Source organism: Merops nubicus, unplaced genomic scaffold (genome assembly GCF_000691845.1).
Source record: "Merops nubicus isolate BGI_N331 unplaced genomic scaffold, ASM69184v1 scaffold21060, whole genome shotgun sequence".
Lineage (NCBI taxonomy): Eukaryota > Metazoa > Chordata > Aves > Coraciiformes > Meropidae > Merops > Merops nubicus.
The window spans coordinates 3,907-18,760 of record NW_008585120.1 but is presented as its reverse complement, the minus strand read 5'-3'; the positions used below and the strand labels follow the sequence as shown (position 1 = coordinate 18,760).

The 14,854-nt window shown below is 38.5% G+C and overlaps 1 protein-coding gene across 1 annotated transcript in view; it reads left to right on the top strand.

Moving 5' to 3' along the window:
- LOC103779012 (HEAT repeat-containing protein 1-like) overlaps positions 1–14,854 on the top strand; it is a gene marked incomplete at its 3' end in the record, with an annotated part of 20,530 nt that overhangs the window by 1,773 nt on the left and 3,903 nt on the right. The window contains exons 4-19 of the mRNA XM_008946632.1: positions 588–728; positions 1,259–1,470; positions 2,716–2,849; positions 3,664–3,772; positions 4,117–4,227; positions 4,652–4,769; positions 6,003–6,110; positions 6,541–6,636; positions 7,650–7,738; positions 8,034–8,245; positions 8,518–8,639; positions 9,157–9,354; positions 11,022–11,205; positions 11,470–11,618; positions 13,670–13,862; positions 14,374–14,546. Of these exons, the coding sequence (XP_008944880.1) occupies positions 588–728; positions 1,259–1,470; positions 2,716–2,849; positions 3,664–3,772; positions 4,117–4,227; positions 4,652–4,769; positions 6,003–6,110; positions 6,541–6,636; positions 7,650–7,738; positions 8,034–8,245; positions 8,518–8,639; positions 9,157–9,354; positions 11,022–11,205; positions 11,470–11,618; positions 13,670–13,862; positions 14,374–14,546 (2,349 nt within the window). The remainder of the gene's footprint in view (positions 1–587; positions 729–1,258; positions 1,471–2,715; positions 2,850–3,663; positions 3,773–4,116; positions 4,228–4,651; positions 4,770–6,002; positions 6,111–6,540; positions 6,637–7,649; positions 7,739–8,033; positions 8,246–8,517; positions 8,640–9,156; positions 9,355–11,021; positions 11,206–11,469; positions 11,619–13,669; positions 13,863–14,373; positions 14,547–14,854) is intronic.

The window sequence follows — 14,854 nt, the reverse complement described above, 5'->3', positions numbered from 1 at the left end:
CTGCTATTAATTTGTAACTGTGCTTTGAATTTGGATGCCTCTTCTGGAGGTTGTCATGGGTGTTTTAAACATATGTCTTCAAATATGAATGGGAACATAAAATAGAGAATGTTTGAAGTTAAGCAGTTTTGTTTGGTTTTGCAGTTATTGTCAAAAGGAGAACTAGTTTTAAAAGATGTATGACAAATCCAGTTATTTAGAAAGCTAGAATGAATGTGCTGTCCAACTAAGCCACACCCAATGACAGAGTTTGTTCACAGATGTAATAGGGGGTGTTGAACATCTACCAGTCAGCCTCTTGGCTGTCCAGTCCTCGGGCGTGAGCATCACACTAAAATCACGATTGATCTTCCCTTGTTATGATTATGGTAGCTGAGGAGTAGCACCCACTCCTTTCTACCGTGTCTGCAAGGGGAAGCAACAGCCTCTGGCGAGGGTCACTGCTAGAAGATGATAACTTAAGGTGTGCCAGCAGGAGCTGGTAGAGGTTGCACGCTGGAGTTGTGAGATTTTGCTGGTTTGGGGAGGAGCTGTATGTGTGTTTCCACTGTTCCTGATAGCTGACAACTGATTTTTCCATGGTCCAGGTCTTTTCAGAGTGTCCTGGCAGTGCAGCTCAGTTGAGAGTTCTTCTTGTGTTTTATGCCTCCACCATTGTGTCAGCCCTTGGAGCTGCAGAGAAGATAACAGACACTATAGTCTCTCTGCTGCTCCCTTACATCCAAAAGGTACGTGAAGCTTTGTTTTTCTTCCTGTGTGATGATGTGTGCTGTCTTCTGTGGACAAGCATCTGCAGATAGCATCTAAGAGGGACATTCTGTGTCAAATGTACCATTTTCAGGCTGCTTTGAAACATCAGACAGGTGAAGGTTCATGAATTACAATGTTTCTTCACACCTCTGATGAGCTATTTCCTATCCTGTGTGAGGAGTGGAGCTGTGAGAAATGGATACACAGTTTGAATGAACCTCCTTGTCTTAGAGAATTATCATGCTGAACAATGAGGAAATTGAGTCAGGGTGGGCAGCCTGTTTTAATATCCTCTTTCCTCCAGGACTGTTGCTCTGTTAATGACCAGAGCAACACTTAATGAATTTGTCTGCCTTCTGTGTGAAAGATGAGTTTATAGACTCCTTAGAAGTTAACACATGGACAAGAAGGCAACATGATTCTGGGGATGCCAAAATAAAGATGATTCTTGTGAATTAACTCTTTTAATTTGTCTGTGTTTAAAATCTACCTATATCTCTTTTCCTAGGGCTTGAAATCCTCTATACAGGATTACAGAGCTGCAACATACATGATAATCTGCCAGATGACAGTAAAAGTGACAGTGGAGACTTCCTTGGTGCATTCCTTGATGTTACAGATAAGCAAGACATTATCTAAAGTGCCCTCATTAGTAAAGGATGGGGTGGCATGCTTGAACCTACTGCTACAAACTCAGAAAGGAGACAAACTTGGGAAGAAGTAAGTCTACGTGAATTGAATTTTCCCACTTTTTAAAAGGTCAGACTGCATTTGATAATTTGAATTTTTTATCCACCTTGTTAGAGGGATATATTTCAAAAGGCTTGAAAGTTTTTTTGGCTTACTTTTTTTTTTTTTTTTTTTTTTTTTTAATGCTTGCTACATCTAAGATGTCTCAGTGGTACAACACTGTTGTTTTTTGGTCCCTCTCCTGCCTCTTCCCTTAGTGAAAGGTTGCTGTCAATGTGCAAAACTGAACCCCACCAGTAAGAGAGATTCTTGAAAGTGGGAATCCTGAAAGAGAAGGCAGCATAATAATGGCAGTGCAAATCTGAGGTTATGTGAACAGCTTGGAAAAAAGTAGTTCTGTCCCTTCAGTGGACAGGCTTTGAGTTCATATGGTTTGACACCTGAAGTGTAAGTGCTTCTATACAAGCAATTCTTTGGTCCCACAAGTAAGGTGTTCTTCTGAAAGTAAGTGTAGTATTTCATTGCTGTTGGTCTGTCTGTCCTGCCCTGATGCAGTTAGGCAGTGCTCTTAACGTGCAGCTGAACACAGTGTAGGAAGTCCCACATGCCAAAGGGTTTTGCTTGCTGGCAAAGAGGTTACCGTGGGTATTCCAGTAGAATAAATCTTTGTGGAGATAAGTGCAGTGATTACCTTCCACACGATTGGACACAGCCATGGAAGAGGAGACGAAGTTAAAAGCTAAGGTGTGGGGAAGTAAGGAGAGACGTGCTTGATGTGTTATGCAGCGTCCAGCCAGGTCAGTATAAAAGGAGAGAAGATAAGAGAAGCTTTTTGTTAACAGGAAAGGAATCTGCTTCTACTCTCTTTGAGGATCTCATGGCTGAGGTATTTTTTCTTCTCCCTTCCTTTTGCTGCCATTGGGTAACAGATATGCTCCTTGCAATGTGAGGATATCTCTTCGTGCAAGCCATACAAGTAGTTTTTATTGTACTACCAACTTTTCAAAAACTTAGGTGTGTTCACTGTGCCATTTTAGCATCTGTGCTCGACGTGACTGGCAGTAGCCTCTTTTCTTCTTGGATATTAAATGTGTCAATAAACCTCTGACAATAATGGAGTGGAACCTGGAACACTTGGATTTTTTTTCTTTACACTGAGGCTGTTACCTGATGCTGAAAACTTGAGTCCTTAAGAATTCTGCATGCTTTGAAAGTGTTGTTAACCCAGATGAGCATGCGTGTTTTTATTTATTATTTCCCTATTCCGTTGTGCAGGCCGTTTAATCATCTGTGCAAAACACCAGGACTGGTCACAGTTTTGCAAGGCCTTTCAGCAAGCTATGATATCTCTCCTCTTCTGCGTTACCTGTTGCCTCACCTTGTTTGCACTGTCATGAGAAGTGATGCAGGTAAGTTATCAGACCTTTTTACAGTTTAGTTGAGTCTCAAGGACAGATGTCTGTGGTCGCTGTCAAAGCTGTGTAATCTTAGTTGCTTTTACCCTTAGAACTGCACCAATAAATGTGAAGACCTAATTTAGCTTCTGTGTGCATGTGTCTTTTTCTTTTTCCAGGCCCTACAGAGCAGGGTATTTTAGACATTGTTATATTGCTATATACATGTTGGTTTGCAGTATCTCATCAGTAACACTAATTTGGGTGTATAAAATTTATGACTCTTAGAGATGTATTGCAGTAAAGAACAAAATTATTTTAAGGTAGATGCCATGAACTCCGTCTGTAATTAAAGTAGTGGAGATCTCTGTTTAGCTGATGAATGAAATGTGCCTGGGAAAAGTCTGGGACAGTGAGGCTAACTAGCAGGCATTAGTAGCCTGTGTGTGCTAGAGAGTCTGTTTGCACTATGGACTTGTAACTGCCAAGTCATGATTGGGAAAGCTCTTTTGTTGAAAAGGTTCAGATTCACACCAGTGAATGCTGTGTAGAGTTGCTGGCACAGGTTGTGGTAGCGGGTCTGGAACATTCCAGAGCGTACTTCAGTTTACTGACAGCAATGCAGCCTTTGGCGTTTTAATGACCAGTATGAAGCATTGCTAGCAGCTCATGGGGAGTTAGTGCTAGTAATCAATGAACATTGTGATCTTCCAAGTTGTGTGCTTGGTTCACCAGGCGGTGATGCCTGTACAAGCTGTTAGCTTTCATCAGTATGAGGAGGTTATTATCAAACTATTGTTCATCTTTTATGGTTATGCATTGTCCTTAGAGGAACAAGAAGAATCTGAGGAGACGGAGAATCAGATTTACATCAAACATCTTGAAGCTATTCTTCAGAGTATACCACTGGAAAAAGATTTAGATCACCTGTTGGCTTCGTGAGTTAACTTTGATTACTTTTTTTCTTCAGTACTATAGTCATTTCCTGTATAATAACAACTAATTTTTGACAATGGTATTAGCATTATTTGAGCGTGGTTTTTTGAGTTCATAAATTAACTTCAAACCTGGATTTTTAAACTGAAACGTTCAGTAACCCAGAAAAACCATGCTTTCAGCACTGGTGGAGTATTTGTGGTATGGAGTGAAACTTCAGACCAGGAGTACTTGCAATAAGTAATGCATATTGATCCTAGCCTGTTTAGCAGTATGCTTTATAACATTAACGAAAGCTGTGTGCTATCCAAAAAATGGTGACTTTCTCTTTTGTTTGTAATTTTAGCAAGTTTCTTGAAGAGTTTATCTCCTGTGGTACAGAGATCGAATCTAATTCCACCAAAATGGCTGCACTTAATCAGAAAATACTTCCTCTTATCAGACTTCTGGAGAGAAAGTAAGTTCCGTTTTTCTGTGACAGACCCACAGTCTGCAGAATGGTGATGTCACATATGATCTTGGCTTGTTGGGTGTAGTAAGCACAATATTCTTGCCCAAATAAATACAGTAAAAATAGCTGACTCCTAGTCTTTGCCCAGATTGTATTTTACTGATCTGTCCTTGTATATTTTGTTATCCCTGTAATACGTTGATGCAGACCTCCTGGCTTTGTACAGCTGTTTGCTATGCAACGTGACCTTTTTGGCTTATTACTTATTCTAGTGGTCTGCATATCATTCGTCTGTGTTAAAACATAATGGTTGATTGCCCTTGCAAAGCTACTTTAAAATATGTGGTTCAGATCAGTGTGTGTGCATTCAGCTTCCTTGTATTTCCCTGTATTCTCTGTGGAAAACGCTGGTGGTTTTGTTTGTCTGCAGGTATCCTAAAGCCCTGGATGCTGTGTTGGAGAAGCATCTGGAAGATGGCACAGATGAAGCTGACCAAAATCTTTTTCACCAATTTATTTCTCTGTCATTAAGCTGTGGCAAATACAAGGTAGGTAGAAGCTCAGTTCGTGAATCTAGCTCTTACTTGGTTATACTGTCTGAAGGTTGATGATATTTTGGCAGAGTTCTGCTCTTTCTTCCTCTTTCTAAACAAAAGCTCTACCATTCCCACAAGGAAAACCACAAACAACCAAAAAAAAACCCCCAAAACAAAACAAAAACTTACTTAAATGGGATTGAGGATGGGAGAGCTTGTTAGAAACTGGTAAAATCACAAGCCATCAGATCTTTTAAGTTGATGTTTATCATGCGCAGTCATGAGCGTGAGGGCTTTTTTGTGGCCAAAATTTGTACATTTCCACCTTCCATATAGCTATCAGTAATTTTTTTCCTTAGGAACATGGCCACTACATACACCATAACAGTTGATAGTGACAACGTGATGGTGCCCAGCAAGGCCTTATCTTACAGATTTTGTCAGTGTCAGAGGTGTCTGTTTTGGGAATGTCAACAAATGGCTTTGTCACTGTTGAGAGAAGGTGGCTTGATCCCTTTTGTTGCATTGATTTCATGAATGTTTACAGTCAGTAACATGGAAGATTAGAGTGACTACAGAGTTATTCCTCTGCCATTTCTGAAGAGAATTGAATCTCAGCCTAACACAGAATAACCATGAGTGCAACAGGTGTGTCCAAGGAGTTATTAAGAGATGATTAGTATTGTGGCTGCTGTTTGCTATGATTGAAAGACTGAAAACACTTCAGAAGAGATGACAAACTACATAAAGAAGTGCCTAATTTTTTTTTGTACTGATTAACAATACACAGATTCTGTGACTGAATAACAAGTGGATTGGCAGACAAACAAAACATGCAGAGCAAAGGCATATGACTTTCTTCAGCCCTTTAAGGTTTCTGAGATAAGTGTGTGCAATGGGATTGGCAGGGATGCCTTTTTAACAGTTTCTATCTGTGCTCTGTCACACTGACATTGTCACTAGAGCTTTCTCAGAATCCTCAGATAAGTGTAGTGCTTTTCTAGGACAAAAAGAGTCTGTGGCTTACTGTACTTTTCGAGCTATTTTACAAAAGGTGTCTACCAAAGTGAAGAAGAACAAATCTGAAACAGTTATACAACATCATCATTCTGTAATTGATGCTTTTTGGGTCTGAATTATGCAGGTTTTCTTCTGGTACAAAAAATTGCTGAAAGAATTTCTCCTGTTACATATACTTAAAGTATTTTTAACATGCCATGAGTCACTCTGAACTATGTATTTCAGTTTCTGGAAGACTTGGATACCTCTCTTCTGCTCAGTTTGAATCATCCTCAGCCAGCTGTGCGGGTCCTGGCTCTTCAGCATTTGAAAGATGTTATTGAAACATCAAAGGTTTGTGTCCTGAATCTCTCACATAGTTCTCTAACTTAACATATGTCTTCAAAAAGCTGTTGCCAGACATATCAATAGAAGACGAGTAGTACGTTAAGCCATTTGTATGACATCTTCACCGTTTCTCATGGTGTTTTCAGGAGGCTTCTGTTGCCATTTTCCTGGATTCTGGAGTCTGGATGTGGTTCTTGTTTTTAAGCTGCTTGCAGCCTAAGATAAATTCAAAGTTCATGGATACTTTCGTTTTTCTTTCACTTGTTGTTGAATGATAGTCTGCCTGTGAGGTTTAATTTAGATGAGATAACTGCTGTTCTTGTGCTAGGATTCAGATATTTCCTTAAAAGCCTGTAAATTGTGCTCCCAACAAATTATTATTTTTCCTTTGTGTCTTTGTTCCCTTTTTATTGTTTGTTTATTTGTTTGTTTTCAGGAAGGCTTTGATCAGTCTTTCATAGAAGAAGCAATTTTTGGTCGTCTCAGGGATGACAACAGAGATGTTGTGATGTCTGCTCTCAGTTCTTTGGAGGTAAGTGTGTATCTTTTGATATGTCAGGTGGGATTTTAGCTGGTCTTGAATAAGTGTGTCTGGAATGCATTTTTTTGTAATTGCCCTTCTTCCAGTCCTGTCCTTAGTGTACAGCTTTTGTCCTTAACAGGATAAAACTGCACAAATTTAGGAGGCTTGTGTTGTTTACTGCCTCACAGGTCCCCCCCAGATTTCGGCTTACTCATCTTTCCCAAAGTGTTTGCTGTTAACCTGAACTTACTGATAGTTTTCCATGTAGCTATCAAAGCACATTGTTCCTTTTGATTATTATTTGAAGCATGGTTCCTCCTTATCCTGTACATTTTTCTGTAAGAATGCAAGCCACGTCACCTGCCTCTTGGATGGAAGATGGCGCAGTGGCGAGTTGTTACGCCAGTGAGAAGTGCTCGGTTGAGTTTTTCCATATGAGAGTCATTTGGTCAGTTGATAGTGACAAAGCCCTAAACTCCAGCTCAGGTTTACTGGATAGGACTCTGGTATGCATTGTGCTGATTGTTTCCAGCTAGAGTAACAGTCTTTGTTGCTTCTGCTTATAGTAGTGGAGACGAGAATATTATTAGCAGTGGTATAATTGGTCTTGTGTGTTCATTCATTCTTAATCACTAAAAAATGGGAATAGAAGCATGTGAGTGCTTCTTTAAACTTCAGTGTCTTTTGTTAATGTGCCTTATATTTTTGTCATACAGATGCTATGTAAAGTAAAAGCAGTTCTTAATTATAAAGTGTTGTGCTTATTGTTTATCAGTTTTACCAAACTTCTGCGTTCAAGAAATTCTTCATACTTTACCATATCAAGAGGGCATACTGGGCAGCCTTGTAACTTCTGTTTACCCTGACAGTATTTTTTATTACATGACTATCAATAGGAATCCAATTGCTGATGTTTGATCCCTGTTTCCATTTGGTATAGCAGATGCATTTTCCATTATGATTTGGTAAACTATTTTGTGTCTTACTATACTTTCATTTCTTTTTTCTTGATTACTTTTCAGATTTTCAAGGAACAAGTCAATCCAGAGGTAGTAATATCAAGTCTTTTGAACATCTTCCAGAGAGCTGATCTTTCAAAAGATGGAAAGTGGTATGTTTGTGCCTTTTGCAGTCTACATTCCCTCCGTATAAATAATATTTTTAAAAGTAACTCAAAAGAATATTTTAAAAATTGGTTTTTCACTTCAAGTACTTCTTGCTATGCTGTATCTGCTGAGATTCAAGAGAAATGTTAAATTACTTGCATATCATTTCCTGTGAATTTCTTATTTGTTCTCACTCCTACTTGGATTCAGATAATTGCCATGGAAAATGGAGAATAAATGAAAGAAGTGTTGCTGGTGTGATTGAGCAATGAGTTTTCAGCATGACTTGTTTTCTTTTAGGTACAAGGTTCTGGAGCGAGCAATAAAAATTCTAGTCAAAGAGGAGATTTTGAAAGAGAAAAAAGAACTACTAGATGAAGCAGTAATGAGGTTGTTACCTCTTATGGTAATCACTAATGCGAATTCAAAATCTTCAGACTGGAAAATGGCCATTTGTCTGTCAGAATCTGATCTCTGCTCTTTACATCCCTTACTGAAAGGCTGGCCAGAAGGTAAGGTATTAATTGTAAACAATTTGGTAAAAGAAAAATTGTGACAATTTAGGACATCATCCTTATTGAATGTAAACACTTACTCTGAAGGAGACTGGCTGTCACTAACAAGCTACCATGCTGTGAGTGGAGTTTTTTAAAAAATTCTTTGAGAGCTGAAGAAATTGTCCAGTATGTTACCAACTGTTTCTAAGTATTATTGAGCCACCAGTGTTTTAATACATGATTTGTATACTTAGATTGTCTCATTGTTTCTTTTTTCCTTGGAACAGCTCTGGAAGAGGCAATTAAATCTAGCAAGCCTGTAGAGCTGATTGGAGTGGCCAACAGGAAAATGATTCTACTGTTTGCTAAAAACATGACTTCAGGGGACCCTTCCCTACTATTGCAAATGGTATGTGTACCATGTTACCTTAAGCTTAAAAGATTTTACTTTCCAGGTAGTTACTGTAGTAGAACAAATGTGATATAGAAGAGTTTAATGTATGCTCTTTTTAGCATTGGTATGCTATTATCAAGCTGCTATGCAAATAGAGAGGAGAGAGAGAACAATAACAAAACCCAATACAACCTGGATAAAACACATTTCTGGCCTAACATAAGGAAAAGAAGTAGTGCAGCTATTACCTATATGGCCAAATTATACTGTAACTAAATTCCAGGAATTTTTGGTTTCATGAAAAAAAATTCTAGAGAGTAAACAAGTATACCTGTGAGTAGTTTGTGGAAACAGATGGTTGTGCATTCCCAGGTTCCAAAGAGTGCCACTACAGCAGACAGTAACTTGCTACTTAGGATAGAGGGTAACAAGGTTTTAACTGGACACACAAATGAAAAATGGTGCAAAGTCGCAGTGAAGTCCCACTGTCTTACTAACTTGTTGTTGGTTTTCCTCCATTCCCTTTTCTAAGGTTGATGATCTGATACTTGTTGCTGAAACGGAATCTGACAGTGTGAGACAGAAAGTAACTACTCACATAATTGGTTCAGTGCTTGTTCAGTGCTGCTGCAGTACACAGATGAAGGAGAGTTATTTTCCAGTGGCTATCAGAGTATTCCGTTTCTTGGATAAAAAAATAAAAAACCTCAGAGCTTGTGATCCTGCAGAGGTAAGGTGTGAACAGTCTGGAGAATGCATTTTCTTTGTAGTGGAGAAACCTGTTTTTATTGGAGAACAAAAAGTTCAGAATCCTTGAAAGACTGAAAAGCTCACTTGCATTCCTTTCCAGAGCAAAAACCACACACTTGGCAGCAGTACTAGAAGGTGCCATTAACAGTTGCTCTTATATTTTACCACTCTAATGACTGCATTAAAAATGTAAGAATTCTAGAGTTTTAGGCTAGCACCTCACCAATTCAGTGTTTCAGTGCTGTGGGCTTCACACAAACTTTGGTGTGTTTCTGCTACCTAACATAATGTTGTGGCATCATGTGGTGCTACTGTTTGGCTTAATGACTGTAAACCAAGATATTCCTGAGTAAAGGTTTTGGTGGCTTGCTCAATAGGGGAAAGAAGGAAATGCAGCTGAATATGGAAAAAAAGCGCTTATGCTAAGAACAGTTCCAGAGGAGGGCCATGAAAATTGTCAGACCAATTTTCTGGAACACATCTCCTGTGAAAAAACGCTGAGTAGGGGTTTTTGAGCCTGGAGAAGAGAAGGTTCTAGAGAGACCTTACTGTGGCCTTCCAGTACTTAAAGGGGGCTTATAAGAAAGATGGAGAGAGACTTTTTACCAGAGCCTATAGTGGTTGAACAGGGGCCAGTGGTTTTAAACTAAAGTAAGAAAAGTAAGTAAACTTAAAGTAGATTTAGACTAGATGTAAGAAAGAAATTTTTCATTCTGGGGTTGATGAGGAACAGGTTGTGCAGAGAGGTTGTGGGTGCCCTCCCTTTTCATGGTCAGATTCAGCTTTGAGCAACCTGATCTAGTGAAAGATGTCCCTGTGCCATGACAGAAGGGTTGGACTAGATGAGCTTCAAGTTGGCTTGAAGATCCCTTCCAATGCAAACCATTCGGTGACTGAATGAACTGTGACCTCAGCCAAGTCCTTGTAACAGCATTGAAGGTGTTGTTACTGAATTTGCTGGGGTTTGGTTTATTTTGCAGCTCCATAAGCAGTTGTATTGACTGGTAGAAGGGGGAGCCATCGGAGGGCCAGGAACAATTTTCAGAGGGAGTACTTCTGCACCTTTCTGCTAGCTTTTTTTGCTTTATTTTTATGCATATTTCCCACTGGGATTCTCTTGATTTATTTTGTTGTTGAAACAGTTTATCCTTTTGTGTGTATGTGAGACACAAGTGAGCAAGGCTCTGTTTCTGTGTGCAGCCCTTTGCACGCACGTGCACAATACATAATAATTAGTTATTCGGCCTTATGTTATTCCATTAAAGAGTTTTTATATGTACAATATATGCAGTATATATCTGAAAGATACGGATTACGTTGCTAGAACAGAGCTAGTTGGAAAGCTTAAACTGAATGTCCACAAAATGCTATGAGTAACTTCTAAGCCCTTTGAAGAAATTTTAGAAAGACTGGCATTTTACTCTTGTTACCTCACTTATGTGCAGGATTAATTATGGTAGTAAGAGCTGACATAGGTTTTAAAACTGTAGATGCAAGTTTAAATGTAAAGTCAGAAATGTAATTCACTTTGTAAGGATACCTATTTTCAGGTTGAAAATTAAATATTTGTGAATTTTAATGCTAAATTTCTGTCTTCTGTTGCATGACATTGTGACAGCATACATTAAAATGACTTTTCATTCACAGGAAACTCCCCTAAACTGGTCTGTTGAAACAACAGAGGAAACTTTGGTGCCTAAGGACTTGTTAGCTGCATATATAGACAAGCTGGATAGTGATCAGACTGCTTATGCAGAAGAGACAGCCATGTTCCTATTCATATTGAAAAACTTCATTAATGGCCTGAAACCTCCTCTGTCCTTTTCAAAAGGTAGGTATTAAGGTTTTGGCTGTCCTAAATCAATTAAGTGATGAAGAAAGAGTTTTTTTTTCTGTCTTCAGAAGTGACTGGAAACAAGCAAGCCTTGCTTCCTTAACCTTCTTTTTTGTTACTGAGATCTGTAAAAATTACTTACTTGTTGAACATGAAATCAACCAAATGTATACTCTTCTTTTAGAGATGTATGTGTTCCCTTGGTTTCTGAAGGTGTTCATATCCAGCCACTGTGTTTTACCTATAACCTGTGTGTTTTAGAGGAAACTTGGTGGAATCCTGAATCTCTGGATCAAGACAGCCAAGATTACCTGCACCTCCTTTTGGGGCTATTTGACCTACTTGTCTGTGGAGCTAGTGAGGGAAGCAATGCTACTGAGTACAGAGCATTGATGAATCTCTTACTCAAGGTATTATTTTTGCATTTGTTGCTCTGAATTACTAGTCATCCACATTTGTGCAGTTATGTAACTTTAAGGAAAACTGAGAAAAACGGAGGACTGATTATGCAGCACTGCTGGTGCATGCTAGTACTGAGGGCAGATGAAAGTCTAAGCTTCATCTGATTTGGTAACCCTAATTAAATGTAATAATGGAAAATAAAAGTAAAAAAAAAAAAAAAACAAAAAAACAATAAATGGACCACTTGAGGCAAAGGTGAAAACACAGCGCTGATTTGCAGGACAAGGTCAGGAGCTTGAGGTCAAGTTTGAGCTAAAAGTTTTGGTCCCATCTGGGAGCAAATCATAACAGTTGCTCTGTAAAATTTGTTACTTCTTAAATATAAAAATTTGAAAAGACACTGCATGTTTCCTAGTCATCTCATGTTTTCTCACCTGCATAGAGAGATACATTTTTGTGAGGAGAATGAAGGATTTTGGCAGTCTGTATTTTAGATGGCAAGGAGTAATAACTACATTCTGAGGAAAAGAGAAGCCACTAATTGACACAAAACCACTGTTACAGAATTTGATGCTGTTTCATCAAGAGCAGCACATGCCAAACACGAAGGAGAGAATAGCAGTGATTTCATAAAACTTGGGTTTGATGTTAATTCCTGCATGTATCTTTGTCTAATTATCAGTCTCTCCAAGATCTAGTGAAACTGTACGGATACTGTTAAAAGAGGTAGATTCAGTGCCTGGCTAGTTACAGGCTGTCAGCAGGGAAGGAAAGATGGTATTTTAGTGGAGTTTTTGACTGACCAAGCTGAGTTATACTGCCTAGAAGAGAAGAGAGGAAGGTTGGAGAAGAGACTGCAGAAGGTTTGTGGAATGGGGATAGTAATGCCCTAAGACCTAGTGAAGGTAACAGCTGCAGTAATAATTTCCTTCTTTCACTTGTGGAGTACTGCTGGTTTCTGATTTTGAGGATGTTTAATTTGAAGGGGACAAGACAGTTATTTTTGCCTGCTCTAGAACAGTTAGTATAGCTAGAACCTTGGTCTTGATGGACTTGTAGAAGCGAGAATAAGCAAGAGTATGTCAGAAGTTGTATTGGTGGGTCTGCCAAGCTGCATTGAGTCTGTATGACTTTCAGTGGGCGCTCCTGTTCGGTGACCAAAGAGCTCATAGGATTCCAGAGAGCACCTTGCAGACAGGAAGCACGCTAGCTACTGACAGACCATAAAGTAAGCAAGGCTTTTAAATTCATTTGGAATACTATTAGGGCACAATGTAGCTGCTTCAAAATCAGAAACTATCCTTATTAAATTTTGACAGAAAGGTCCTAGAGCAAAGTTAAGGTAATTGGATGTAGACGTGTGCAAAACTGAATTGAATCTTCTTGGAGCAGCTATTACTATTGGAGGAGGGAGAAGGCACTTTGGCCTGTGTCTGCAGTGGCCAGTGACACATTTATGATTCAGTTTGTTGGTTTGGGTTCATTATCATAAAACCTGTACAGCCAGTCCAGGACAAATTCTAGGAGTAAAGTTCAGTGTCAATGTTCAGCACAGAAAACTACTGTACGAGGAAATTGGATGCCCAGCTCTTCTGAGATGTTAGTTTATAGAATTTTTAAAATGATGAAAAAGATCAGGTATTACTTAGAGCACTTTTAAGATTACTGCTGCACAAAACAGGAAATAGGAGTGCTTTATTTGGCATCTAAAAATTTTCTTGCACAGTTCACATGCTATACAAATGTTCTTATGGATGTGGTTTTGCTTTGTTAGTATTTCTTTTTTAAAATCCTCTGTATTTACATACCTCTAGACTACAAGTTAGCTGTTAAACCAAATAAGCCAGCTGTTAAGTGATATGTGGACTTGTATACACATGCAAGTACTGTTTACCCAAAAGCATCTACTCAGTAACTTTTTGTTTCTGGCGCTTTTGTTCTCTTCCTGTGTACTTTTTTGCTTTGGGTGGTTTATCAGACATGGTGAGTACTCGTTAGCCAAATAAATTAAAGCTATTAAACAATTACTTTTCTTTTATTTTCTTTTGTTAAATTTAAGGTACATCTAAAAGATTCAGAGGTTCTCTTCAAATTCCTTTCTATTTTGTGGACATACAGTTACAACCTTTCAAATCACCTGAACTATGAAGTCAATGCAATGCTACAGACTCAAGCTCTATATATTGGCTATGCACTGCTTGAATCACAGACATACCAAAAAAAGAAACAGCTGCTATCACCATCATCTCCAGGTAAAGTAAAACAGTATCTCTCTCTCTCTCATCTTGAGACTTAGTCACAGTATATTTTAATTTTGTGCAATTTTACCACATTTTATACCATGGAGGAGGGTATCTGTAGTTAGTTATGTCAGCTTGTACTAGGCTAAGCTAGGTTTCTTTCACTGCTGCTATTAGCCCAAGCTTGGAAGTAGGTGAAACCACGTTTTTTTAAATCTTAAGTGTTAAAGAAACTTGCTTCTATGCTGAAGAAGTCAGTTACATCACTTTATTTTCTGTGCAGTGTAACGATGTGGGAGTCAGTAGCACAGGTTAAATATAAATATAAGGACTGTGATGAAGAAATTTGGAGCTGTGGATCTGTGAGATTCATGTTGGGTTTGTGTAGTGTAGAGGTTTATACTGGGAAGACATGACTTTTTAATTCCAAAGAAATGTTGGTGCCTCTTCAGGGACAATTAAAATTCTGACCACTCACTTTTTTCTGTTGTCTTTTCCTCCTTCCTTCCCTCACTCTTTGCAGTGGTGATATCTTTGCTAGTTAACTTGGGTAGTCCTGTGAGTGAAGTTCGAAGGGCTGCTCTCAACTGTCTGCATTCCCTGAGAGGAATAAAGGAGTCTTTATTTCATCCTGTTCTTCAACATTTGGAGCAAAAGACAGAAGAGATCATAGCTGACCCTACATACATAACACAGGTATTTTTGTTGTTAAAGTATACATTAATACAAGTTTTGACTACTGCGGTGAGTGCCTATCTTTTCTAAAGGACTTAAAGTTATTTGGGAAAGTTCATTGTCTTTCTATAACATAACAGATTAATTTATTTAATGTTCTTCCAAAGGACTATAAAAACATTCAAATGATTTATTGCATACAGAAAATTGAGAATATGTCAAGAGTTATTAACTTGTGGTTTATTTAGAGATGAAGAATTCTGTTTGTATCTAGATTGCATTATTATGAAAGCATTGAATAAATATAGATGTAAGTTTTAAGGCATTTT